Source organism: Rhipicephalus sanguineus, chromosome 1 (assembly GCF_013339695.2).
Source record: "Rhipicephalus sanguineus isolate Rsan-2018 chromosome 1, BIME_Rsan_1.4, whole genome shotgun sequence".
NCBI classification, from domain to species: domain Eukaryota; kingdom Metazoa; phylum Arthropoda; class Arachnida; order Ixodida; family Ixodidae; genus Rhipicephalus; species Rhipicephalus sanguineus.
Genome location: NC_051176.1, coordinates 247059389 through 247087355, shown reverse-complemented (window position 1 = coordinate 247087355; position 27967 = coordinate 247059389). Strand labels below are relative to the sequence as shown.

The following is a 27967-nucleotide window of genomic DNA, read 5'->3' as shown; positions in this document are numbered from 1 at the left end:
TTGTTTAAAAATACAGTTTATTTAAAACAAATATCACAATGGCTAACAAATATTCACAAGGTAAAAACCACAAAAATTTCACAAGGCAGGTATCAAATGGTTAAAACCACTTTTAAAACTGCAACCCAGCTGTCAGTACAGACTAACACAGGCTGAGCTACAATGTAGAGTATTAAATAGTATTTCCTTTGAAATAAAACCTTTGCCTGGATATAGAAGAGAAATGCTGAAAGAATTTCTTCAGAAAATAAAAGCGTCCATGGTGCAGTAGACCAACACAAAGTTCCACAACACATTAGCACCTCTGACAGAGGCCACGAAGATCAAACCGGCAAAGTGGTGGAAAAGAAAGTTTTCTGCAACCTTGTTTACAGGAAACCTTTGAAAATAGAAGTTTGGTCCAGAAAGCAGCAGTGAAATAAAACTGCCACATAAAAAAAAGTAGCTCAAACATGGGCATATTTCCTTGATTTATACTGTACAAATAAATGCACTACAGACCACAATTTATGCCAACTTATGCTAACAACAATTAGCTGTGAAAGACTGTCATGACTATAAATAGTGAACATGCTTCCTAGAACAAGTTCTTTGCACATACTACAAATTACGGAATGCAATCTCTTCAACCGCTATCTCTCTCATATCTTGCAAAAATTAAAGAAAAAAAAGCATAACTATGTACATAATGCATCTTTGGTGATAAGAAAAAATAAAACGCATGACACAAATATCAACATAATGAACCTCAATGCAATGAAATGGTAGTACATCAAAGCCCAACAATCACACATTCTCTTTCTCAATTCAGCAGAGTAAATCTGCATTGCCCTTTTGATTTAACAAAGACTGCGCATGTTGCACGTTCATACTGGCAGTTTCCACAAGGAATCAAAGGAGACAAGAGGCCTTCTTAGTTATTCACACATAAGTTATGTGCCAAATTCAATCTGCCAGCCTAAGCCAACATGGTCTTAGCAGACAATGACTGATCCTTGGAATTCAATATATGAAAACAAAACAGGACCTATAAGACTCAACGCTGTAAGCCAATTTATGCCGAAGCCACTTTGTTTTGATTAATACTGGGCTCTTTTTTTTTTTTTGCATGAACTGCATGGTACCTGCATAGTTGCAAAAGTATTGTTATCACAAAAGACATCGTGGCAAGTGTTTGTGCACTACTAAAGGCACAGGAGGCCACTACTTATTCAATCAGGTTGCATTCACACTCATAAAGAGACAAGTGCGCCTGTATGTGAGCAAAAGCAGTCATGAAAAATGCACCAGTCATTGTCAACAAGAAAACAAGAAATCTATGAACACATTCTACGGTTATTCAGTGGTTGCAAAACTAGGGCAAACTGTTGTGTAAATAAACTCGTTGCAAATTGAAATGTGAAAATAGGTTAAGTGTGTAATGGGTTTCAGTATCATGGCGTGAAGTAGTGTTTCATGGTTGTTCGAAGACCTATGGTCATACATACAAGATCTTGCATTTGTGATGGTGCTTCTCGATTTGTGTCATGCAACTTCACCGCCACAATCAAGACAGTATGCAACCTCTCATGCAACAAATGGAAGGAAAAAGCATGCTGGGGGATGCTCACTCAACGTCAGCATTACAACAGTTGGAAACCACACTCCACTTGTGCCACAGTGGGCTTTATTCTGACATCTTTACTGCATCACTGGGGTTGACCTCCTCTTAATTTATTAATTAAGACTTAAATAAAGGCGAATCATGATTACACAAGAGCGACCGAGTATTATGGTCCTTCTATGTGCTGTAGTATGGCTGCCCCTGTAGCACCCAGCTGCAGAGTAGCTGCAGTTATCAGCAGTATAGAGAGGGAGGTAGAAGGTTAAGAAGAAGGTTAACCAGATGAGTGCCTGGGTTGTTACCCTGCACTGGGAGAAGGCATACAGGGACAAAAAAACTTCATTACAGACCACACCATATAAGATCACTAGTGCACCATACTGTTGGGTACCTAAAATCTAATTTACTTCCAAAATGCAGAAAAGAGACAGCTGATGAATTTAACAAGTGTTGTATGCAATGAGTGAATGGAAGTGAAAACAGTTTTCATTGTGGTTTTAACCTTCATACCACTGTTCACTGCCAAAATAGTAAAATTCTCTACTGCATTTCTATAGAAGGCATTATTGAGATATTTGCATGTGTCCCTTCCATGGAGTCCCTAGCTTTCGTAGGGGATACGAGTGCACATCAGAGCAATACGCCCTGCTGCATTCTTTTAATTGTCTTTGCCATGAGGCATATGTGCACCCTGGCTTCACAAGCTATTTGACTAGCACTGCCAGTTCTTGTCAAGTATCTGCAACCACTGACAGTATGCTTCTCCAGCAACAATTCTGTTTTTTATGAGTAGAATGTCACTCTACATGACTTGTGTCACAAAGCAATGACATTAGATATTAAGAGCACTGGATAGCTTTAGCAAAGTACTACACAGTCCACTGGACTCACGTTTCATGTGCTCAGGCACTGCCGAGAATTGCATCGATTTCACATGTGACGACTGTTCAAGAGATGCAAGTGACATGCAGCCAACTTGGCTGTAACAAGACCAAAGCCAAGTCGTTACACCATCATACTCTGTTCAATCAACTCAGCAGTAGGACCAAGGGCACCTGCCTTCTACTGACAGCATAAACATTGTGTATCCTAGTGTTCTGATCAAGTGGCTTGCCTACAAATGTTTAAGCATACACTGGTATGAGTGGTTCAGATTGTAAATACTCAGCTGAATCTCTCTACTGAGCTACATTATAAATTGTGGCAGTGAAAGGCTTATGTCGCAGTGGCACTGTGTTTCACTTCTTCAACCCAAGCTTCAGCAGCTATAACTCCCACAATTATATACAGCCTAACTGTTCGAGCACTTCAAATGTCTCATTATTGCTTGAATTTCTGTTGAATACTTGTATGTAGTACCCATCCACCACAGGTTAAATTGAAAGTACAAAGTACAGTTGTGGAAACATTATTGCATTGAAAAGCATCAGTTCACAATTACACACATTCTGCAGTGAAGATGCAACTTCATTACATTGAGGTTCAATTATGTTAGGAATTTTAGAACAAAGATAAAAACTACGCTTTTGTAACAATAAGGTTGTTCATAAGGTCGAAGCTGTTTCCATCAGGTTGCAATTTGTATATCTTGCCCGAGCACTCTGCCAACAAGTAGCCATATTCATCCAATCCTTTGATCAAGGCCTTGCATCCGAAATCTTGCAGGGTGACTTCCTGGCCACTGGAATGTGAGGATAAAACAATGCTACTTATGAAATGCGTAATATAATTCAGGCACAAGCAAATTTACAAATACTAGTACCACAAGAAAATTTTTTCTTTATGGTATGTCTACATGCATATAATATAGGGTAAAGCTGGATTCATAGTTGTGTTTACCTATACAGCCTTGATTAAATAACTAATGCAAGAACACTACATCAAGTGTCACATCGCCAAGACCTGTTAAAATAAACTCCTTTCAGAGTCACAAGTTTCTTGAGCTTCTTTTCAGAACAGCAAGTGGCCATAGCACATACTAAAAGAAAAATACAAACATCAATTACAAATAAAGCATTACACAGCTTTTGTGAATTCAGCTTAATTCTACAGTTTGAAAAGCTGGCTCATGAAGAAAAGCAGAAAAGGAAGCCTATCATTATACAGCTGAAACACTGGCAGATTGAATAACTTGAACCGGAGCATGCTGCTGGTGACAAAGTTCAAGCTCTACTAATCATGCTAAAAAACTGCTAATCTTCACATGAGCATGGAAGCACTCTCTCAAGCTGTCAACAATTATAAAATGATTTCAACAGTACAGTTTCGCACCACTGTGTGATGCTGCCGTTAAGAATGGCCTGGTCAAGATGTCAGTAGCCAATGGTAAGCCCGTTCTGCCAATGAAGCAGAAGTGTGGGAGCGACTGATCAGTGAACATGGCTTAATTTCACCTACATGGACACAACAGGACCAAAAGTGGCAACTAAGTGCAGCTATAGCACTCGACTCTGTAAGGAAGTTACTCCAGCAGTTCCAACACGGCTTTGAAATGCATAATGGACTTGTCTGGTAGTATGTAAAGCACCCGCTTAGAGCTCTAGGGAGGCACTAGACAGCAAGGGCCAGATAGGAATCCAGTACACTGAGACACGGCAAGTTAATTTTTAATTAGATGCGAGTTTCATATGCATAAGAGAGAACAAATTTCATTAATGAAGTTAGTGGAGCAAAAACTACTGTTCAGCAAACAGTTTGTTTCAAAATTTAGACGACTTGGACAAGTATACAATTTTTCTGAAACTAAAGTATCTTAATTACGTACAAACTCAACACAGTGCCACGATAGGCATGAACTTTTCACATCAATTAACGATATGCTTTAAAACATAATTTATTAAGATTGATAAACAATTTTTTGATGCATATTGGTGTCCCTGGAAGTGTTTAAATATGATACTCACCCATGAAGCCAGTACTTGTAGTACTCTTGTAATACCATCTTGCTCCCTCCACTTTGGAATGTAGCCACCAAAAACTCAATTTCATTTAACACCTTAGCAATGACTTCTTCAGGTGTCAGAGGGCAAACAACTTGCTCTGTATTAAATTTACAGGACACTACTTTTGCAATGTCATTGATGCATAGAGTTGGTTGGCTGTTTGAAACATTCATACCACAGCCTGAAAACAAATAGGAAGAAAGAAAGAGCAGAAGCAGAGATGAAAAAAATGTGCCTAAAGTAGAGGTAAAGATTGAAAAATTCTAATCACTGGCTGACATATCACTAATCACACTGACTGTCAGCATGGCCCGACACATGGTTTGATAAATGTTTACTTCAAAACAGTTCTGAAATATGTGACCCTATGGCCTTTAAAATTTTAGATATTACTGTAATATTTTTCCAAAAACATTACACACTAAGGCATGAAGTTTAAACAAGAAGATTTCAGACACGTTTGTCAGGCCTTTATTATGTACTGCACTACATATCAGCATCCAATGGCGATTGTGTATGATGGTATCTAGGTCCTACAAGTCAGGCGCACCACTCTTTCTTGGCATGGTGAATTTTTTGGAACAATTCATATGCTTCAATACAGTTTCAAGTTCAAGAAAACTGCCACAGCAGAAAGTTATTAAATGCTGAAGGTGGCTTTTGGAGAAGCTTTGTCAGTCCCTAAACCGTTGAAGATTTTTCCAGGTTTAATACACATAGAAATTCGATTAGTGACCAACACTACAGCCCACAGATGACCAGTACAACACCAAAAATCATTGAAAGAGTTTGTCAGATTACACGCAAGTACTGCTGTCACACCACTGATGCTAGTGGCATCATATATAAAAGTTCATGCTCAGACTTCTGACTGTTAAAAAAAAAAACATTAAAGGGTTGACATTTGCTCTAAACCAGTTTTTCTTGAAAAACAAATTAATGGCTACAGAACCTAAGCTTACAACTATGACTTTGATATAAAAATACGTGAGTCACCGGTAAAGTACACAGCGGCCTTGATTAATGAAGGCAAAGTAAGTGAGAAGCAACATAAAAACATGGTTGAATTTCTTTTTCTCTTTTTGTTCCAAGGTTCTATGCATAAGGACATTCTTTTCATTATTATGAACCTCGATATAACAAAGTCTGTAAAATCAGAAATTCACTTTGTTGTATCAAAACTTTCTTAAGATCTGCAAACTGCACATACTCTCGACAACAGTAACGTGCTTGTCCTCATCGCTCGCCACAGTTTCGCTGCTCAACAACTCTAAAATTAAATATGTATTCATAACTATGAATAGACAGTTTATTAAAGTGTCTAAACAAAAACAACAGGCATATATGTGTTTTTAAGTGGATTTAGATTATTTAACTTTCGGTGACACGAATAAGAAAATAAAGATCTGCAGCACCAAGCAATTTTTTCGAGAAACACCTGAACCACTCAACGGCCATTCAAAACTACTGTGTAGCAGCGCCACAACTCTGTCGAGTTGATAGAGTTATGGCGTTTCGACGGCCATCGGCTGGATGCCTTTCACAAGTGCCCGTGTGACACAGGCATTAGAGGTGGTATCAGTAAACAAACAAGGTGGCTACTTGGGCTGCTTGGTGCAACATAGAGTGCGCACTTACAACACAGGGTTGTAAATGTGCACTCTGTCCTATCTTGTCCTCTCTTTTCTTCAAGCATTCTGTGCATTAAAAAAAAAAGGTTTTACTTGTCAAGTAAGCAGTAAGCACAACGAGCTGTTGGTTGTATTGCAAGCGAATGTGATCATTCAGGAAAAGATTTTTCTGACAAGGCTGATGTCTCGCAAGCGATCACAATTGGTGAGAAGAAAAGACGTCGCCGCTTGTTTTGGTGTATTACAGAGCTCACCCTCTGTGATTCCAAATTTTAGAGAAGCTATTCTGAATTCTCTGGATGAGAATAGAATAAATTCCCAGATAAAGGAATCAGAATCGCAGGTGCATTTACCATAAATTTAAGATTTTTTTTTTTCCTCGGTAAGGGCACTGCTGCAAGAAGTTTTAAGCAGCCATCCAATGTATTTTGGAGCTGCTCGCAGCCACCAGCCACATCGCTATCAGTTCTGTAAAATTATGTGGGTATCCTATGATAAAGCTGACTTCCAAGACTTTTGTTGAACCATTGCATAGCGGCGACCGAAATTTATGGCACCCTAACGGGTTTTGTTCGACTACCGCAAAACAGAAAATGTGGCTTCCATAAATGGAGGTGCCGTAATTCAGGTTGTCGCCTCGCTTTCATGCAGTTTTAGATGGCAGCTATCTTAGTTTCGTGGCCTGTGATGATTTTCAATGTTGCGCATTCATTGGACTGAGAAGAGAGCAAGTGGTTCAGTTCAATGAACATGATAGCGTTGACGTTGCACCATTCGTGGTTTTGATGACAAGCCACAGCAGCAGAACAGGTGCAATAGCTTTGCTTAACTCGTATTGCCACAGTGCGTTAGACTCTCATTTCTTTTGGCTTTACGTGTGACGTACAGGCACTGTAAAAGGGACTTCGATGGCGCGGTATCAAATTCTGGCCACTGGAACTCATGCTCAATAAAATTGATTTTTAACATTGCTGAAATTAGTTTTTTATAATGCCATATTATTTTAACATTCTCACAGCGCTTTCCATGTAAACATAACCCTTCGGAGACTACACTTTGCATAAAAAGTTGAATTTCAATTTACGAAATTTCACTATAACAAAGCAAATAGCCAATTTTACTGAGGTTGTTATATCAGGGTTTAGCTATTATAATTTGAAAAGCAATACCCTTACGTATTGAAAATCTATTGAAAAGGTCGAATTTCAATTTAAGTGGCTAAAATACTTTATTAAATAATTTATAACGCTCACATATACTGCTTTAAAGCATACTGGTTAGATCTATTCTAATCATGAGTACGAGTGCACTGTGAACGAGAGGGCACGTTCGTGATGTTTCTGCTTTCGTTGCTCAATGGCCATCGAAGTTTCGATAGAGTTGTGGGGTGCTGCGTTGACTCAATAGACTATTGACTCGATGGCCTTCGAAATGTCCCGTGTAGCAGCTCGTGCTTGACCACTGAGTCAATAGACGATTGGTTGGAAGGCCTTTCATACACCCATGTGACATGGGTATTACTACTCGTGTTTGTCACTTGACACACGGCGATAACAAAAACACTAAATCGGATGTTGACACAGAGCACGCATGGCACAGAATATGGAAATACAAAGGATCAACAGCAGAGTAAGGAGAGTAGTGCGTGATATGATGCGCCAGGGTACCTGGCATCATGCTCTCCCTCTCCACCACACCGAAGGCAAGAAGAGCATTGAGGTGCGCTCTCTCCCTGCAAGCTGTGCCAGAAAATGCACTGCTCTGCTTCAGAGGCCGCTCTCTGTCATGTGGTACGCAATTTGAGAAATGCGTTCGCAATAACTGCGTGCGAGTCAACCATAGGACCACTGGCACCAGCATTTGTTTCAATTTACTGCATTGGCCTTCCTTTTCGGCCGCAGTGAAACTTCGTTATATTGAAATCAGGGGCGTAGCCAGAAATTTTTTTCGGGTGAGGGGGGAGGGTTCAACCATACTTTATGTATGTTTGTGCATGCATTTGTATTATATATACACATGCAAAATTGAATATTTTGTGGGGAGGGGGGGGGGGATTGAACCACACACTAATTCACTACTTGGATATGTGTACTGTGGCTTATGTACACTCATATCTTCTCTCTTTCTCTTTTACCCCCTCATTCCCTTCCCCAACATGTGGGGTAGCAAACTAAACTTAGTATAGTTAACTGCCCTGCCTTTTTGTATTCTCTGTCTCTCGTTTTGGATTACGGTCATGTCATTTAGATTATACCGTAAGAGTTTCTATAACTGCACACAGTCAGCGTAAGTAGTTCAAAGGAAAAGCTCTTCACAGACAATGCTTGACTTATGAGATGAACTGAAGTTACCTATAAAGCAAGTAATGGCATCCCTGTTGACAGTTGATGAAACCAAGACACCTCCTACTTTCACATGGGATCCATAATAAATGTCATTGGGCCACTTCACTCTGATATTTACCATCTGAAAGAAAGCATGAAGCAGTTATAAATGCAACATCTATGCGTGAAAAGTTGATCACCAGTAGGAAAACAAGCGACATATGGAATTATAGATGTCAAAGAGATGGAGAAAGCAGTAAAAAAATGGGGAAGCATCAAACAAGCTAAGAGGGAATTCTTTATAGGGAAGACCAAACTGCATGCAGCAAAAGATAAGCAGGGTGTAGCGAAGCCTCTGAGTTGAGTAAGGGGTTGCGCTCTCTATAGCCTTCTAGTGGGTCGTCCTCTTGGGCTCTTCCCGCTCGTGCTCTGAGCTCGTGTTCTTGCTTGACTGTCGCCATCGAGCATCGTCGCCGACTGCCGTCTAATAAACACCTCAACAAGGGCAATGTTATTAGCAGTCTCAACAACATAGTGAAGGCAGCAGAGGGCTTCTATTCTGAACTGTATGCGCAGTTGACAGATCATACAACTGTGAGTGAAAATCAACACCGAACCGGACACTGAAGTTCCATGAGTAACTGTCAATGAGGTTAGAAGGGCCTTGCAAAATATGTACAGTGGAAAAAGCAGTTGGTGAAGACTGAATAACAGTTGATTTGTTCAAGGATGAAGGTAATGATGATCAACAATGACACAACATAATGAGAGTATGAATTAGAGAGCAAACATATGTAGGTCAGTATTATAGTTGACAATACTAATAGGAATAAGTTCAGTTGGGGAAGGCTATGTAGTGTTCTCAGCATGTAAGTGGTCATTAAAAGTAACAGAAAGGGCACCAAGAAAGCAATATATGGGATGTTTCAAGAAATGTGTCCACAATCCTCAAAAATCAGGAAAATGCAACAATTTGCTCGCTGCCTTCACAATTTCTTTATCTATAGTGGCAGGAACCTTAAGATGGTTAAAGACATCATTTGGGACAGTAATTAAGAAATTTAAATTCAATTAGTTTTTTAATTAGTGGAGTTACGCGTTATGTCAAATGGGAGAATTGAAGTTCTTCATACGCAGAACCCATTGCAGCTTTGGGATATAGAAAAAGCGGCCTCTAGTAATTATTGTGGTATAAGGAAATTAAACCAAATTCAACGGCGAAACCGAAACACTGATGAGCGCAACAAGCAGATGACCAGAGTGACGTCATTGTTCAAGGAAACGATTACAGAGGTGTATTTCTACCGTGTTCGTTAGTGCATGCATGCTATAATTGCAAGCACAGCCCGCACACAAACATAACGGAGTCGGTTGACGGTTCATATAATGATGCTCACTCATTCTGGATGTCTCAGAAGAATATGGCAGTTGCGCTCTTCCGTGTTTGGTTTCGGTTTCACCGCTGAACTGGGTTAAATTCATTACTTCACAATTATTATTAGAGGCTGCTTTTACGAAATCTCAAAGCTGCAATGGGTTCTTCACATGAAGGACTTCAATTCTCCCATTTGACATTACTGCCTAGCTCCACTAATTGAAAAGTTAATTAATTTAACTTTCTTAATTACTGTCCCAAATGATGCCTTTAGCCATCTTAAGATGCCTGAGGCTACAGAAGAAGTAACTGTAAAGGCATCAAACAAATATCGCATTTTTCTGATTTTTGAGGATTTTGGACACATTTCTTGAAACGCCCTGTATAATCGAAGGCAGCAGAGCACTAGGCAATATGATGAGGTTTGGAAATTCTTAAGCATGGGATGGAGTCAATTGATGCAAGACAAGGTTAAGTAGATATTACTTGGAGAGACCTTCCAACAATAAGTATATATAAGTTCGTAACGGCAACATGCTGTGCATTTAATTTACACATGTACATCATGATTTCAAACAAAACTGTTTGTTTCACACAGCACGAATGTTCAAATCAAATGTATAATCAGCAGGACAATGTCCCCATAGCAACGGTACCTCATAGCCCTGCGTGGCACGGACCGCTTTGGCCATAGCCAGGGCAGCAAGATGCTGGACAAACGGGCTTCTCTGGCCCAGTGGTGAATGAAGCGGTAATTGCAGGCACACGGTGAACATGGCACAGCCAGCAGGGCCAAGCCAGGCATTGCCTCCTCGACCTGCAATTGCAAGACAACAACCAGAGCTTACTTGTGCTGCTTTTAACACATAGCTTTATTAAACATAAGAGCAAGTTGTCGACAACCAAACGACATAAAGACAGCTTTTCATAAAAATGAATGAAGAAGTCTACAAGGTTTTTTTCTTTGTAAGTGTCACAAAAGTCGCATATGATTAACATTGCCTGCGCATAATGTCCTAACGTACGCCATGAAAAGGGTTTCTTTTTTTTGTCACTTACGCCCAAGGCGAAAGGACTAATTCTTCGCTAAGAATGGTGTGCCGTAAGCGTACGCACCGCTTAGTGTGTGTTAGCGTGGGCCGTAAGACGAGCATCCGAGCTGCTCCTGATCATGTATCTTTGTTTTGTCTATTTTTATTTTGTCTATTTTTGTTTTGACTGCTTGCCGTGAAGGCCACTGCCAGCAGAGCATGAGCCTTAAGACGAACATCTGAGCTACGTGACGTGATTTTGTTTTGTCTAGTATGGAACTGCTTGCCGTGAAGGTCACCGCCAGCAGAGCCAGAGCCTTAAGACGTGCATCTGAATTACGTGTCAGATCATGTGCTTTTGTTTGTGTTGTGTCTGAACCACCGGACGTTGTGTCCGAGCCACGTTGCAGATCATGTGCTTTTGTTTTGTCAATTGTTAAACGGCTTGCCCGACAGCGGAATCTGAATCACGGGACGTTGTATCCGTGCTACGTCTTAGACCGTGTGCCTACGCGACCGCTTGACTGGTGTTTTGTCTGTGAGCTACTGGTTCGCCCGTGAAGGACACCGAAAGTGAAGTGTGAACCATGCCCGGTAGCAACCAGTGCCTACGTGACCGTTTCAAGGATGCGTCGACACTACACTAGAAGCTGGGACCGGCGGCCGGAGAAACGTATAAAATACGGCCCCATCCTATGCTTCATCAGTCTGCTCTGCTCTGGAGAAGAGATCCACGCTGGGCAACTCCCGGGACACAACGCAGCCACCCAGCAACCCCGGTCATCGTCGAGCCGCCGCTGACCCATCTCGCCAGCTTCGACGGTCGCTCATGAACGGCGCCGGTGTTGAAGGACTCTGCTGCGCCCAGTTACGTATGTCAATCGCTTGACTTAGTGGACTGCGAACTCTAATTGTTGGTTCAGCTCTTGCTGTGTGGTCATCTATCCGATATTGCTCATTGTCGCTACATATTTCAACTTTCATGCATGCGGCACGTATTCGGAGTAATTGTGGAATGTATAACTAATTCACCTTTGTGTTCAAGATAAATGTTAGGTTATTGTGGAAATATCTTTATCTTTGTTTAAACGCATTATTAAAGCTTGTTGTTCTTTGACTGGAGAAGGCACTTGACTCTTTCATACCGGCGATTGGCGCAAGCCATACACCAGAGGCCCAACTCCCATGCCACATCTTGGGAGAAGCTTGTGCTTCGGCCCCGAGTCGTGACAGTAAGAACACTCAACAAGCATTCTCGTGTTGATTTCTTATTGTCATTTGTCATTGTATCGTTTATTTGTTAAAAAATCAGCCCAATTAGGTGGGCCAGCCCACCTAATTTGCCATTCTTGTCCATAGTGAACACTTCGTTAAATGTGCTGTGAATAATATCCAAAGAATTCCATGAGCATAAATGAATACTACATTATTAATTAACTGTATCAGTACAATGCAGAGTGGTGCTCTTAATAATTTTTCTAAAGTTTGCACTGCTGCATATGGCTTGTTCTTGCACTTCATTTGCAAGCAAAGCACAGCGATAGCATTGTGTGTCTAGATTGCCACTAACACGAGGCATGGTCACATAAGTATGGCAAATCTATCCATAATGTTAAGGAAAATATTCGAAATAAATTGAACAGCGGAATAAACCTTGGCTTTTCAATTTTTATTTTTGATGTGGCAAAAGTGCATGAAAGTTTGTGATAGAAACACTACTTTTACAATCACAAAATTCAGCAAGTTATGGGTCTTGCGCAATTAGTAAGAATTGTTGGAGTTTAACGTCCCAAAACCACAATATGATTATGAGGGACGCTGTAGCGGAAGGCTCCGGAAATTTCGACCACCTGGGGTTCTTTAACATGCACCTAAATCTAAGCACACAGGCCTTTAGCATTTTCACCTCCACTGAAAATGCGGCCGCCATGGCTGGGATTCGATCCCACGACCTTCGGTCAGCAGTCGAGCGCCATAACCACTAGACCACCGTGGCGGGTTTCTGGGCCTTCTGGAGTATGGTTCGCATACAAAATGAAAACTCTGTATATGAAACTAAGTAAGAGTCCTGTGTGGACTAAGTGTGAAGTAAAGCCCACAGTTATAGAAGATGGCATAAGATGGCCTATATAGTAACTACCTCCACGTAAAGCAAGTGGGCCAGACAACATGCCTACAGAACTCATTAAGGAATTAGTACCAGAATCAATCAAGGTCATCACTAAACTGTGTCAACAAATTTGGAAGACAGCAGAATCATCAACAGACTGGAAGCAATCTCATATTATCCCACTGTATAAAAAATGTGACATGAAAAAATGCTCAAGCTCCAGAACCATAATATCTCATATTAGTAAACTACTCAAAGTAGTGCAGAAAAGGCTAGAACCTTACATGGAGAAAGAGATGGTGACAAAGCAAGCAGGTTTCAGAAAGAAGCATGGTGCAAGAGACCACATTGAAAAATATGAGACATATGGTTGATGCAAGCTTGCAAAGGACACCAAAAGCCTTTGTATTTTTACTTCATCAATTATAGCAAGGCTTTTGACATCGTTAACCACACAAAGCCTCGGTGTGTCTCAAGAAAATGGGTATTTCCAATCGCATCTCCAAACTCTTCTATGGAACCTACACACCAGACGACGGGCACTTGTTAAGACAAATCTTGGCAACACAGATTCGTGTAAGATTCAAAAAGAAGTAGGGCGGGGTTGTATTCTTTCACCATACTTGTTTAATTTATACACAGAGTATGTACTAAGAAACTGATCTCAAAACTGAGGTATAGGGGTGAAAATTGGAGGAAAGAAGGTAGCCAACTTGAGATATGCAAACAACGCTACATTAGTAGCAGGAAGCATAAAACAAAAGCCTTCATTGTGAATATAAAAGATAAAAGCCAAAAACGTGGTATATTTCCAAACATAAAAAAGACTCAAATAATGACAACAGGTGAAGAATAAAGCATTCAGATAAATAAAAACGCAATAGATGTCGCATAACACGTTTTCCTAGGATCCAGAATAGATGCAGGTGGTAGCCCTACATAAGAAATACAGGAAAGAGTAGGTAGTATTAGCCAACGTTACTAGAACAAACTCAGTTTCAGAGCTCCGTATCTCCGCCAGCGGAGGAGGGTGGTCCGAACGGCGGTCGCGAGAACTAGCGGCGCTGCAGTTCCGTCTTGCGCCACTATCGGCGGGTCGTGTGCTGCCACGGCATAACGCTGCGGTCCGCCGCGCAGTTGCTCGCGGCAACTTTCTTATTGTACTAGTCAGGTGGATATGCATAATGTCGTCTGTATGCATTGTCCCGCGTGCGTTGTTCATTGATTGGCTAAGAATTGATGTTCTGTCTATATTGCCACGCCCACTTCTTGTTTTATTTTGATGTATTCGGGTTTGACCAGCAAGGAGGGTTATCAACGCTCGACGCTGTCCGCGAAGCAGTGTTCGAGAAGCTTCGCGATTGTAATAGACCGTTTTGGAAAGATTACGCGCTGCACGCGAATGTTCCCGCTTTGCCGACAGATTACGCCGCTATCAGCGATATCGCTGGAAAGTTCGATAGCGCCTGTATAAAAGCCGACGCGCTTGACCGCTTGTCAGTTGATCGACGGTCGACGCTCTATTCGCCGCAGTGTATTGCTGTAGTTTGACTTTCAGTTTCCCGGCCACAAGTTCGGCCAAATAAAGAGTTTCATCTCGGACCTGCTGATTGCTGCCTTCGTCGACGTCACGATACTGTGACAATATTTGAGCTGTCTACATTGCGCTTAACTTCCAAGCATAGGAGTTTCTAAGCGAATGAGGGTTTTCAGAGTAATTTTTATAACTACCACCACAATTTTAGCCGCTGCCGTCTTATCTAGACCAAGAACAACCCAACACGTTTGTAAAAGCCTTTATAGTGCACAAAGAAGCGTACTTACTCGAGATACAAAAACGTTCTAGAAAAACACTACTCATGTTTCTACAATTTATTGAAAAAAAAACTTTCTCGAAAAACATCACCAATGCCTTGCAATGCTTACAAGACACGTTTTCGCGACGGTTAAAGGGATACTGACCCAAAATCGGAAAATTTTACGAGAACTCGGTAAATAAAATCTCAGTGTGCTATTACATCGAATAGATGTCGTCTCTGAGCAGTTATTTCAGCGGATAGTTGTATTTTCGGTGTCTCATCTTTCTACGTCGCATCCTTCTACGGTGCCTTAAACAATTCGAACAGATCGGCCGTGATGTGAGGACCGAGCATTTATTCGCGCGTACTCTGTCGCTAGAAGAGTCGTCAGTATTCAACTTCAGTTTTTCAACTTCACCGAGCAGATGGTCCATGCCCGCAGCACTTTACACTGTACGACAGCCGTTTGCGTTTCGTGCTGTAGCCGTTCACTACGCAGTTAAACTGCTCGTCAACTACAATTATCTTTTGCACAAGTAAGTATCCGTTCCCGAAGCAAAGTGTGGGATTGGGCTAGTTGGTATTCCATTATTAAACTGCTCAGCGCAAAAAATTTGACACGGTACACATAGAAAAGACGAGGACCAGCGCTGGTCCTCGTCTTTTCTATGTGTACCGTGTCAAATTTTTGCGCTGAGCAGCCCGTTCCCAAGCCGGCGAGTGTAAAATATTCCGCACATCTTGTTGAATACCTCGTCGAAATATCTCTCGAAAATCCGCTGCTTTGAAGGCATAGCGACAGCTGACAACTGATCGAATGTTAGTGTGATGCAACTCAGTCTTGGTAGCGTATATAGGTAATCGCCTGCCTTTCGTTTTGCTGTTCTATTTCTGGAGGCTCCTCCAAATTGGGCACTGGGCTTTCGCGGGACGCCGTGCGTTTTGGGGGAGGGAGGGGGGGTTGCGCCTAAACACCGAACATTTTGGCTTTGAAATGTGGGGTGGAAGTGCTGGGAACAAGCGCGGCACGGCACCTGGCGCGAGTTCCCACTTTCCACGTGGGATCAAAACTTCTTGTCCCGCAACGACACGACGATAGTGCTTTACAATGTCGTCACTCTCAAAATGAACGTCACAGACTTTGCATTTCGCAGTAAGCTTTCTATCTTTGCGATGCAAAGCTTGAATGGCATAGGGTCTTTTGCAGGTCCGAAGAAGTGTCGTGAAGCGGAGTCGTCGTTGCGGTAGCCGCTCTTGCAGCCCGGCGCAAAGCAAGTCGGTATACCGCACTGTGAATCTGTTCGACCTCGTTACGCTTCGTACATCATGCACGTGTCTTCGTGCAAGACGCTAAGCCTGGTCAAGAACAGTCGCAAAAATGACGAGCTAACAAAGCGCAGACGACGCTGTAACCCATGTGCGCTCGTACATCGGCGGCGCCGATCACAACAAGCGCCAGCCGCGGGAGCTAGACGTGACTGCAGCGCCACTAGTTCTCACGACCGCCACGCGGACCGCCTCTCCGGCGGAGCTTTTAAACTGAGTTTGTTCTAGTAACATTGGTATTAGCAGGGGTGAAACAGCCAAAATAGGATTTGGAGCAATTTTTGGAGCAGTAAAACGTTGCGTTTGGAGCATGAAATCATAAATTTGGAGCAGTATAACAAAAAAGGCTTACTTTTAGAAAAGGAAACAGAAATATGTAGAAACCATTCAACATCAGCTAACTCGTGTGCAGAGCATGTGAGCACTGCTATTTCAATAAAATGAATGTGTTGAACCACCTCATAATGCAAGCAATGATGTAGTCCGTATTAGGATTTGCAGTGCCTGTCAAATGATTTGACAGGCGCTGCAAATGCTAATGTAGACCTGCCAACCTGGCGACCTCGAAATTCGAGAGATTCGTAAAGCAGGAGCGAGCTGGGGTGGCGAGAAAAGACAACTGGCGCACGTTTTTATTTATTGTTTCTCAGGGCCGCAGAAACATGATACAAAGATCTGAATGATTGCCAGTAATATTTTTAGAAGTCAACGATCGTAGTAGTACTCGTAATTATACGGCACGTGCATGCATGAGCAATTAAGGAACAAAATGTGTTGTGTCCCGTGACAGCTAGTACTAATAGCCGCTTCCATATCTTAGTACCCTTTTCTGCAAGGAAACAGTGTACTGTGGCAAAAGTGGCTTAAGAAGCATTCTGCACGCAATAGAACAAGGTTAGGAAATTGTAGAACCGCTTTCCTTTTTTCTTTTCTTTTGCCGTGGGGTTAGGGTCTGTACGTCTGAATTGGATGTAATGATTATGACCAAACTGCATGTGGCCAACGCGGAATCCATTTCTTGCTAAAGTTAGCGCAACTGCGAAAGTTGCGAGGCCGGTTGGACATTTTGGTGCAGCATGAAGCAATTTTAACAAATATAACGGTTTTGGCTCAGCTCGGTGCAAAAATAAGAAATTGTATTAAATTGGTGCAGTTGGTGCAGCTGTTGCACGCCTGTATTAGGAAAGAGAGCAATGGGTTATGAATGATTGTGAAAGACAGAGATGTCAGCCTCAAGAGTAAAATTTGCCTGGTTAATGCACTGATTTTTCCTGTGGTAATGCTTGGTTGCGAGTCATAGACCCTGCAAAAATATGAAAGAAAAAAAGCTAGATTCTTTTGAGCTACGGTGCCCTGCAAAAAGTTTTTAGAATCCCATGGACTACCAAACAAACAAATATCTCAGTCATGAAGGAGATCAATCCTGAATATTCTTTCAAAGCACAGGTTCTCAAACAAACCTCCTTACTTTGGTCATGGTGTGCGAGCTACTAGTTCAATGCAGTGAAAATTTATGCTAGCCAAATTGAAAGACAAGAAAATAAGGTCACCCATGCATAGGATGGTCAGATGGTATTCAGGAGGCCACAGGAAAACGTCTAGGTGAAATGAAAGAACTTGTATTAAATAGGTCTCACTGGTGTTCATATGCTCAGGATGCCACAGGAGTCATCAGTGTCTCTATGGTATTTAGCAATAATGAGGTAAACTTTTTTAAAAATTATACATGTTGTGCGTTTCCTATCAGCCCAGGCAATTTCACATCTTATGACTAGTAAAACAATATCAGCTAGCTTCCAGGATGCATCTTTCTAAATAATTTTGCTAAATTTAGGACTGCATAGTATAGCCAACTGAGTGCTCAGAACAGTCCCCACACGTTAGCTACAGCACTGTTAAAAGTTATCATTGCGTTTAAGCCACTGTGATTTACAAGTGACAAATTGCAATTCTAAAATCCAAGTATGTGACAGTTCAGCAAGTTGAGCAAGTTGGTATTGACAGATGGGCGAGTTGGTATGGAAACAGAATTTGCTGTCGTGTGCCGTCTGCATTTGCATCTTTTCCTACTGCAACAAATTATGTTACCATTACACAGCCCTTTACGATGAAGTGCCACAGCCATTGAGCCAGGCCGTAATGTGTACTAATAACAGGTGGATTAACAGATGGATGAATCCCCCATCTAGATTGAATACATTTGGAACACATCTGATGGTTAGCACCAAATTGCTGCAGTATATTTCTCAGCAAGACTTCTTGTACAATAAAAGTGCAGGTCTTCATCAAAGGGGTGAAAAAAAAAAAATTCAGTGACCCTCACATTCAAACAAATACATCACAAGATCAATCCTTCTAACATAAAGTGACATCACCGGCAAAGTTATGCTGTATAGACTACAGTCAGATTCTAGGATGTGGGGAAAAAAAAAAAACACCTCTCACTTCTTTTTTTTTTCTTTTTACAAGTGTATGCTGGATTTGTCAGCTTCACATTCTCAGTAAAATATGCCTTAATTGGCCTTTGTAACAACTTCCCATGCTGAAACAGTACTTGCCTACTCCATTCAGTTGACGTGTGGCAATAGCAACAGATCCATGGACAGATTGTAAACTGCACCGGAGAAAAAACAGATGTAAGACTAAATGCACCAGTGTACAGCACATAATGAACACACCAGATTACTAAAGGTATGCACTAATTACAGACAATTTCCCTTCAAACTTTAGGAGTCTTAAGTTGGAAAAACCTCAATTCTAATATCACATGCCTTCCTTCTTTCCATTTATTAAAGAATTTTTGTTAGACTTTCATCCCTATACTGCAATAGATCGGATCATCTCGTTAATTGCTGTCAGTGTTAAATTCTTTGAATTCTTTAGCTTGTTTTTTTTTTGTTCATTTGGGTCCATAGGCGTATCTACCGGGGGGGGGGCAAGGGGGGCGCTAGCCCCCCCACTAAGAAATGTTAGGGGGGCTGAGCCCCCCCCCCACTTCTGAGAGTTATCATTGTCGGCTGCAGACTGGAAAACTAACAAGCGAGACAGTTTTACCTGAACGCGGCAATAACTTAATTATGTAAAAAAAGTTTCCTACAATTCTGCTGTGACGACTGTCCTCAGTGTTTCATGACCACGCATTGTAGGCTCTCTGCGGTGTGGGCTGCCTATTCCACGCTTTCGCGCCTTGCGCTCAAGCATTGAAGAGGAGGCTATCGCTCAGCAGGGGCTCTATAAGATTACAGCAATATGTCATCATTTTATTTTGTTCGGCCTGGCCTGAAATTTAAGTAATCGACGACGCAAATACGGGCGGGAACCAGTAAACGCTTTATAGCCAAATCAAACGCTCTCCTTTTTCAGGAAATTCAGTTTCTTTCTTTGAAAACGGTAAGCATCGCCACTGCTCCATATTCAAGCTGCTGTGAGTTCATGAGTGTGCAGAAGTGTTCAGTATTTTAGTTGTGCCTAGCCAGGACAGCTGAAATAGATTCCCACTTTAGTCTCCGATTAACCAGTAAACGTTTTATAGCCTTATCAAACGTTCTCCTTTTTCAGGAAATTTAGTTTCTTTTTTTTTTCAAAATGATTAGCATCGGCACTGCTTCATATCCAACTGCTGTGAGTTGAGGAGTGTGCAGAAGTGTCGAGTATTTTAGTTGTGCAGGTCCAGGAGAGCTAAAAAATATTCCCACTTTAGTCTTCGGTTAGCCTGCTTCACAAGTTGCTTATCATATGGTAGCCTCCAGCGATCGCGGCGGCTTGTAACAAGGCAGTGGACTCAGCACATTGAGAAGCCCAGCTTTCATGTTTGCCCTGTAGCTTGATCTATACTTCACCAGGGAGATGACCAGCGTCCACGGTTTTCTGGACTAAGAAGGCACTGCCCACCTGCAAAGGATTGTGTCTGTTCCTAACAATGCTTATTTCTCTGTCTACCTCTCTGTCAGCAACGATGAGTTCACAGAGATTTGTATACGCGCACAAACAGCTCAATGTCGTTATACTACAAATGAAAGTATCTGTTATACACATATGAATCCATCTCGCCCGCCGCTATAAGTAGCCGCTGCCAATGTGATTGGTGAGCAGCCTTCCTGAATTACGTTCAGAATGAGACACTGTCTGTCTATTCAAAAAAAAAAAAAAAAAAAAGTTATTGTTCAGCACAGTAATACGTTGCTTATTGTGCACACTTCATTTTAATGCCGCAAGTTTTCGCAGACTTGTGACGTCGTGTAACAAGGAGGCAATTTTACGGCACACCGAAAATTTTTGACGAATAGCGAAGAACAAATGTCGAACACTACGCCGTATTGAAAATAGTTTTTTTTTTTTACGTAGTCATGTGTAAGTGGTAATTAAGTGGTGGATCACTTACGCGTCATTTGTTGTGTTGTGTTACGAGCAGGTGCTGTGAGCATGACCCAGAAAATTTTGACCAATCATTAACAGCTAACGACCTATACGGAAGGAAACAATGCGGGGCAGTTTAACGTTATAATCACCCACATTTTTTCAAGGAAAGTTTGAGCTTATACACTTTACGTAGGCTGTTTACATGGAGGAGCCGGAGGGAGGAGAAAAGGGCCACTTCACCGCTTTCCTGTTCACCCCCCACCCAAGCTGGGAAAATTAGGAGGGCAAAAAATATATAAATTCGTAGTCATTTATAATTTTATAACTATACGCAGCCAGCTCAATGTGGTTTCCTCAAGTATTAATCGACTGAACTTGGTCTCCTTAAGAAAGACTTTATATTAGAGGGCTATATAACAGTAAAGAAATTGGCACTCCGCTTATCCTGAAGACTTCTGCGAAGTACCTTGCTTTGTTAGCGACATGTTTTGTTTAATAAGGGAGAATTTAAGGTACTAGAGTCATAGCAGGTTCTTCATACTGATCGTATCTACAACGCCAAACTGGGACTGGGAAGTTTGCTGATGCAATGCTTAGATGATCAGGTTAAATTTGGGCGCACTTTTTAAACTTGGCGGTAAAATTTCAAAATGTTATTAAATATGCAGTTCTCTGTCTGTCTGTCTGTCTCTCTATATATATATATATATATATATATATATATATATATATATATATATATATATATATATATATATATGTGGCGGACAGAGTGAGCGACGCCAGCCCCCCCACTCACGAATGAGTTGGTACGCCACTGTTTGGGTCACTTGTCAATATTCACATGACAACATGACAATGACTGGCTGAAATTATGTCTTTGCTCTGAAGTGCTTTATAGGGTCCTTGTAAAAGGGACAATTCTGTGTAAAGTATGCTGGTAGTGAGCTATTCTGTCCTTCAAGAAACAAGAAAGTGTGCAGCATTTTTTTTTTTCACTGATAATTCCCCTTTTCTTAAAGGGGCCCTGCAACACTTTTTCAAGTAATCATCGAATGGCTTAATTAAAAGAGTTTCTTGCCTCATGAATAGACTGTCCCAAAATTTTTAGAATCCATCAAGTACGAGCATAGCTACAGAGATTGGTCACGTGCTTTAAGCGCTTTCTCTCTCCTTTTGTACCAGCGAGCGCGCTGAAAGCTTTGCAGGGGAGGACGACAAGGGGGCAAGAAGCTATGTCCGTTCGTCAGCGTGCGTCATGACCTTGAGCACTTTTTATTTTTTTCTTTGAACGCGCGGCTTACTTTCAGTGTGATCGCGAGCATGTTGGTGTAATTCTATACAGTGTGTCATTCTAGCACTATAGAGTGCAGCGCGGCCGTGTTGCAGCATCCCACAGCGGCCATGGTAACGATGCAGCTCACTATGCTCAAATCAGCCAATGGCCGTGGACCTTGTGTTTATGACGCGGACATTTTGGATTATGGCATCATTTTTTGAGAGAAGGGCAAGTGTTTCTAGCTGACTTTGAAAATTAATTGTAAGTTTGAAGCCGCGTGCTGCGCTATGTTTGGCTCAGACGTTCTCAGGACTACTGATCGGCAGCATTTTCTCAGCATGCTCAAAAAGTGTTTTAACAGTATTTCATGGGCAGGGAAGGCCAGATGTTCGAGTGTGATAAGCTCTACAGTGGCAACTATGCAAAAATAACATGGACTGAACAAGAGCACTGCAGCACACTTGGAAAAAAATATGTGATCTTACGCTTTTATAGCTGCCATGGTGGTGGTTACATTCTCAACGAAAAGGGCTAGCCTGCCCAAGCTGCGTGTCCTCAATGCAGTGAAGTAGACTGCACTGTTGAAAGAAGGGCTGCTGAAGAATGCATCACTAGACGGAATGATCACAGGAAGGCAGTCAATAGTAGGCGTCATGGATGCAGCATTGTCTGCTGTGAGGTAGTGAAATGTGATGCCACCATCCACAAGTGAACCAGAAGTGGTTTGCGGTCTAGACAAAAACTCCAAAAGCACCGCCTGCATACAAGGATGAAATCAGTTAGGAAAGAAGGTTTAATTAATGGTGAAATGGTTACAAAGTAAATGCACCAGTGAGGCAAACTCACAACCAGCATCATAGGCTCACCTTGTCTGCTGAGAACACATTTCCTGTAGATAACTTGTGGGAGACGCTAATGCTGCAGTTCAAGTGAAAGTGTGTGGACAGAATGTTTCTCAACATTGATATCCTGCTTTCATTCGCTTTCTTGAGCTTTGCAAACACATCCTCGGATGTACTGAAGAACACAGGGTCAAACTCCAGGTGAATCTAGAAAATGAGAAAGTGGAATACCCAAATCTGAGGGAAAAAATGCAACAAGTGCATGGCACATTGGGATGGTACACTATGACCACTTGAGGTCCTGTTAAATAGACATGGCATGCGAGCAATGTTGCATTCTGCTATCACTGAAGTACAGCTGCTGCCACCTGGAATCTGACTGCAATCTTGACAAAGCTAAGAGCATGGGAAAAAAACAAACAAAAACAGACACATAGATGGAACAGTACCCCACTCAATGCATTCTTTTTTTTTTTTGCTCCTAGTTTTACCAGCAGTACCAGTAAGGCAAAGCATCCACTCTTGTAACTTCAAGCTCAACAGCAGAAGGCCACAACCCCATGATTTGCCATGACAGGAAGGTGGTAATATCACAAGCATGAAGTATTCTTGATGCTTGTAGCAGAAAGCAATTATGACATAGTCTTCATTTCATAATTTCTATGAAAGTGAGCATGGGCTCTCAATTTGCAACAAGCTCGACTCCTTAAAGAACAGTATGTACAGTCATTAAGCCAACGAGGTGAAAACAGCGCACACTTGATGAGGACAGACAGAGGGAACACAGGGCACAGGCGCTGCGTTCCCTCTGTGCGTCCTCGTCAAGTGTGCACTGTTTTTTCCTTGCTATGATCAACCAACTAGCTCGAGATAAGTCATTCCAGTACATTAAGCCATAGTAGCACCTCAAAAGCAAAAGCAATGACTAAAATATTGGTGCTTAAACATGTTGTGTACATCTGGGATACTCCTAAATAACCTTTGCAGTAAAATTATTAATATGCGTGAAGCGTTTGTAGATGACAAAGTTCTACAATGTGCCATCTACTGCCAGTATTTTTCTGCTCAGTAACTATTGCATGGCAGCTCATTTACTCGATGACAAAAAACACCTTTTCATTGATCATGGCACCTTCCAAAGCAGCAGTGATCTGCGCAGGTGAACACCTGGTACCACAAGTTGATCGACATTTGGGTAGTGGTAAACCTTGACAAGCGAGTGTAACTGAAATTTAAGCATGCCTAGCTCAGTTGAGTGGCTTAAGAGTATTAACAGCCAACTGAAACTATATTTGGCTTTAGCTAAGTAGGTTATAAATGAGTATAATTAGAATATTGAAGTGATGTTGGCAGAGCTACAGGAATGGTAAATTGTTTAATTATCTTTTTAACTACATTTACACCTAGGCAGACCTGGTGACTAGCAGGTCTGGTAAATATCAGCTATGCTATTACCGCAATTAACAGGTGCATGCTTTAGCATTAACCTGCTAATCCGCCTTTTTCACAACGCCCCTGTGCATGCACTCTCCCCTAGCGGAGAAGTCGCGAAAGGTCTCTTCATCTCGGAGGCTTTGCTTCTGGCAATACCGGTTGTCCCGGCCCCTACCAAACCCCTACCAAAACTGCAGAGGGCAGCACAGGAAAATGAAAAAGTTGGATTAGCAGATACAGCACAAATTCCAGCACGTTTTCACTGAGATTTTCAATGCACCCACCAGTGCCTTTTCCCAAAGGTGTTGCCCAGGAGCTGACCTGGTTCTTAAATATCTGGGTTCTGTCCTTTTTGTGTGTGTGAATGGTAAAGGCAGGGCTTTTTTGTATTCTTTCTTTTTCAGCTTCAATGTCAGAAATGTCTATCTTTTCAGAGCTTTTCATGATGCATATACTTGTACCTCAAATGCTACTCTCCAAAGGCTACTCTACATCTATGCAATCTTAAAAGAGGTATTTTATATACTCCGAAATTTCGTAGAGTTTTGCCTTTAAGCCATATCTTGTGCACTGCCTAGCCCATTCTTCCTTGCTGCCTCACTAGAAGCGCCCCAGCATACATAGTGCTTTTTTTAGTGCAAAAAATGACACCACAAGAAAGAAGACAGAACACAGCGCCATCTTTCCTCAGCATACACTTGAAAGGGACACTATGCACATCCCGAGAGCAGAGACTAGGGAGAAATAAGACTAGCTTTTGGATAGACGTCCTCCTGGTATTGTGCTGTCTCTTGCTTCAATCAAGGAACTTTATCTCTTGCAATCAAGGAACTTTACAAAAGAATTAGAAAAGCATTTTTCTCAAAATTGAGTATAAATTTGAGCAGTGTTTCAAACTGTTCTTGCAATTCCGTCATGAATCGCATGCTGTGTACAGTGACTTGCTATTGTCTGAAGAGTTTTTTCGCGTAGTTTTTCACCTGTGTAAATTTTGTACAAAGCAAGCATTTCGTTCTTTGATGGCTTATAGTATTAGGCGTTTTTTTTTTTCTTTTGCTTATAGTATAGGTTGTATCTTTTTATGTACAGTTTGTTATTCTTTTTGCATTGTCAGTCTTTTGTGAATACCTTGTCATTGTATTGCCCCTCCTGCATGGGCCAGCATATTGTTTTTTTTTGGCTTATAGTATAGGTCGTATCTTTTTATGTACAGTTTGTTATTCTTTTTGCATTGTCAGTCTTTTGTGAATACCTTGTCATTGTATTGCCCCTCCTGCATGGGCCAGCATATTGGCCTGCAGTATCGACAAATAAATACACATATCAGCATGCGAGTACCCGCTAGTGTGGTTCACAGCCCTCATTTGATGTCAAATGTAGTCTTCTATGTAGCTGACGGACACAGTTCATTTGCTTCCTACTGAATTTTTCACTCTCTCTTTTTTTTTTATTTCAAAGAACCCCCAGAGGCCCTCAGGATGAGGGTATTGCCTTTCATCTGTCAAACTCATCTTATAAAAAAGAAAAAAGAAAAAAAAAGGGAAATAAACTTGCCCTAGCCTCATTAAGCACAATTGGCATGCATGTAGATGCACACCGAACGACCGTTTACATTATCTGCACAGACAGGAATGTGTGTTTTTTGCTGAAAATTGTAGGAAAATTATTTTGTATTTACCGCTATTCTCTTCCTAGAGAAATTTTGCAGAAAGATCAACCAATGCAACACTTTGCACTGTTACTTGCTGCGAAGGTAGTGCTAGCAGCTGCCAAAAGGGGGCAAGACAGGTTTATGCTAATGAGACTTTTGCAGCAGCTAGCTTACCCATTGTGGGACGCAAGTTAGCTTTTGGTTTTGTTTATCAGGCAAGTAACTGTAATAAGTGGTATGTTGAACTATACAGACCACAGAGTGCCATCTTTCGGCAAAATTTGAGCAGCAGCAATAAGTCGAGAACCTTTTTTTCCCTATGAATTTCGGCGATAAAACGCACACCCCTGCACCATCTTATCTGCCCACTCACACGCATAAATGTGACTGTAAATACACACAAAGAAAGACCATTCTAACATCTCCAAAGCAATGCATGTTTTTTGTACAACGTAAAATGAATGTATATTTCATCATTTCCCTCTTTTTCTTGGCATAACAGTATTTTTGCACACAAGTGGAACGTAAAATATTATTAAAATGATTGAATAAAGGAAAATGAAAGCCTTTACCTGCGATAGAAGTGCTAATCCGTTGCTGCCGCATCCTCGAAGCTCAAATAGGAAGCCAGCACCATCCTTATCACATGCCAAAGTTTTAACTCTTGTACCTGGGTCAAACTGGTAGACTACGTCGCCTCTCAAGACTGCAATGTCTCCTGCTTTGTCGTACGTTACTTCAACAATATCTTGATGCTCCGAAATGTGTTCCAGCGGTCGAACACCAGGCAAGTCTAATTTTGCAGCCATAACAAGAAGATTCCCTCCCCGAAGAAAATATTCTCTAAAGATGCGCCTTGTTGTGCTGCTCAGTTCACTGCATGCAACAATAAGGAGTTTGGTGTTCGTCAACCATGGAGTACTTTTGACCTGCAATGAACACACATGCACAAAAACTTAATGTGATAAAACAATGAGAAAAAATTTTGTCTGCAGTATATGTGCGGAAGATTTGATATGCTGTTGATTTCCGTGATTTGGTGCACGAACAACTGCAATGTCAGTTTGTGTGCACCCAAGCTATTAAGTATTAAGTAGAAAGCAGATTTAGTTTACTTAGCACCAATATATGGTCCTAGCTACCACTTATAATTTGAAATTTTAAACCAGACTTTCAACGTTAATCTCTAAATGCTCACTAGAACTTAGCACAAGGAATTTTGGACAGCAGACACAGGGAACAGGCGAGGAGTACGAGTTCAAATCTTTTTTTTTGCTTCAAGTTTTTCGATAGTCAACGTTATAGACCAACTAGACCAACAGTCAGACCTTATAAGACATATTTTCTGGTGTATTCCTACATACACGGTGTGACCAATCCTTGAACTAAGCACCACTATTCAAAATGCACAGCAGTTTCCTCATTGCCAGAGGTGAGCCTATATGTCTGCTCTTAAAGTGAAACCAAAGATATACGAGTCCCGCGCCATCACCCAACAAAAGTCGCGTGCAGAGACGTGAAAGCAAGTGTCATGCTACTTATTTTGAACGTTATGATGGGGGTGATAAGGTACAGACCTGGTTCTCAGACAGGGGGTAAATGGCGTAGTTATCCGGGCTGAGACACATGCTCAAAGTTTCCTTCACGGCGTGAAAACGAAGCTGGTCCGATCCGACATCCTCATCAGTGAAAATGAGCACATTTGGGGGCTTCTGCGGAGCCATGCCGGGTGATCCTAGGATGCCCCTAACATAACTGGCAGCGGGCGAAGGCACTCCACGCAAAGGTAGCTGCAGGTAAAACCCAGCATTTAGAAAAGCCACATCTCCCTCACCCCAGCCAGGCTACGACCAATACGAACACACCAGGAAGTACGAAGACGGCCGAAAGGACACCCGCCGGAATACATGTAGGATCATTTATAGGTATGGCGTTCAAATGTAAGGATCTTATACACGCAGACGACGAAAATCAAAAACTCGACTCAACACAACTACGCGCCATACACGCCGCACCACTGGCGCCTGCTGGCGCCACCAAAAACACGCCACGGAAAACCCAAACTGCCCAAACACGCCATGCATCGCAACAGATGTTTACGAGCAAAAGCGGGAGTGGAAAAATAGTTTTTAGGCATTTTTTTTTTAAATGTAACTTAGAAAATGAACCGTATCATTTGTGTGCGTAGTACAAGTTTCTCGTCGCATTGTTGTTCATTCAGAGGTTCATTCAATTGTTGGATATATTCCAATTTGGTCGTC

At 41.7% G+C, this 27967-nt stretch overlaps 1 protein-coding gene across 2 annotated transcripts; it reads right to left on the bottom strand.

The window, feature by feature from the left end:
- On the bottom strand, positions 1 to 27967 carry LOC119376304 (biotin--protein ligase). Of its 2 annotated transcripts, none has more exons than XM_037646204.2 (10): positions 27572 to 27967; positions 27284 to 27496; positions 26279 to 26635; positions 22646 to 22828; positions 22265 to 22536; positions 18700 to 18755; positions 10532 to 10692; positions 8528 to 8642; positions 4507 to 4726; positions 1 to 3284 (listed from the first exon to the last, which is right to left on the bottom strand). In XM_037646204.2, the coding sequence occupies exons 1-10, from the start codon at positions 27623 to 27625 to the stop codon at positions 3122 to 3124; spliced, it is 1794 nt and encodes a 597-aa protein (XP_037502132.1). In that variant the 5' UTR covers positions 27626 to 27967; the 3' UTR covers positions 1 to 3121. The 2 variants fall into 2 exon arrangements, with proteins under 2 accessions (XP_037502132.1, XP_037502134.1); XM_037646206.2 differs by having other exon boundaries at positions 27568 to 27717.

Bases quoted from the DNA above. Each gene is read 5' to 3' on its own strand.
- LOC119376304 (XM_037646204.2), bottom strand. From the start codon at position 27,625: ATGATCCTACATGTATTCCGGCGGGTGTCCTTTCGGCCGTCTTCGTAC. The intron at 22,537-22,645 runs GTGAGCCTATGA...CCTTGTATGCAG, and splicing joins ATGTGTTCTCAGCAGACAAG to GCGGTGCTTTTGGAGTTTTT. The intron at 3,285-4,506 runs GTGAGTATCATA...CTCACATTCCAG, and splicing joins TACAAGTACTGGCTTCATGG to TGGCCAGGAAGTCACCCTGC.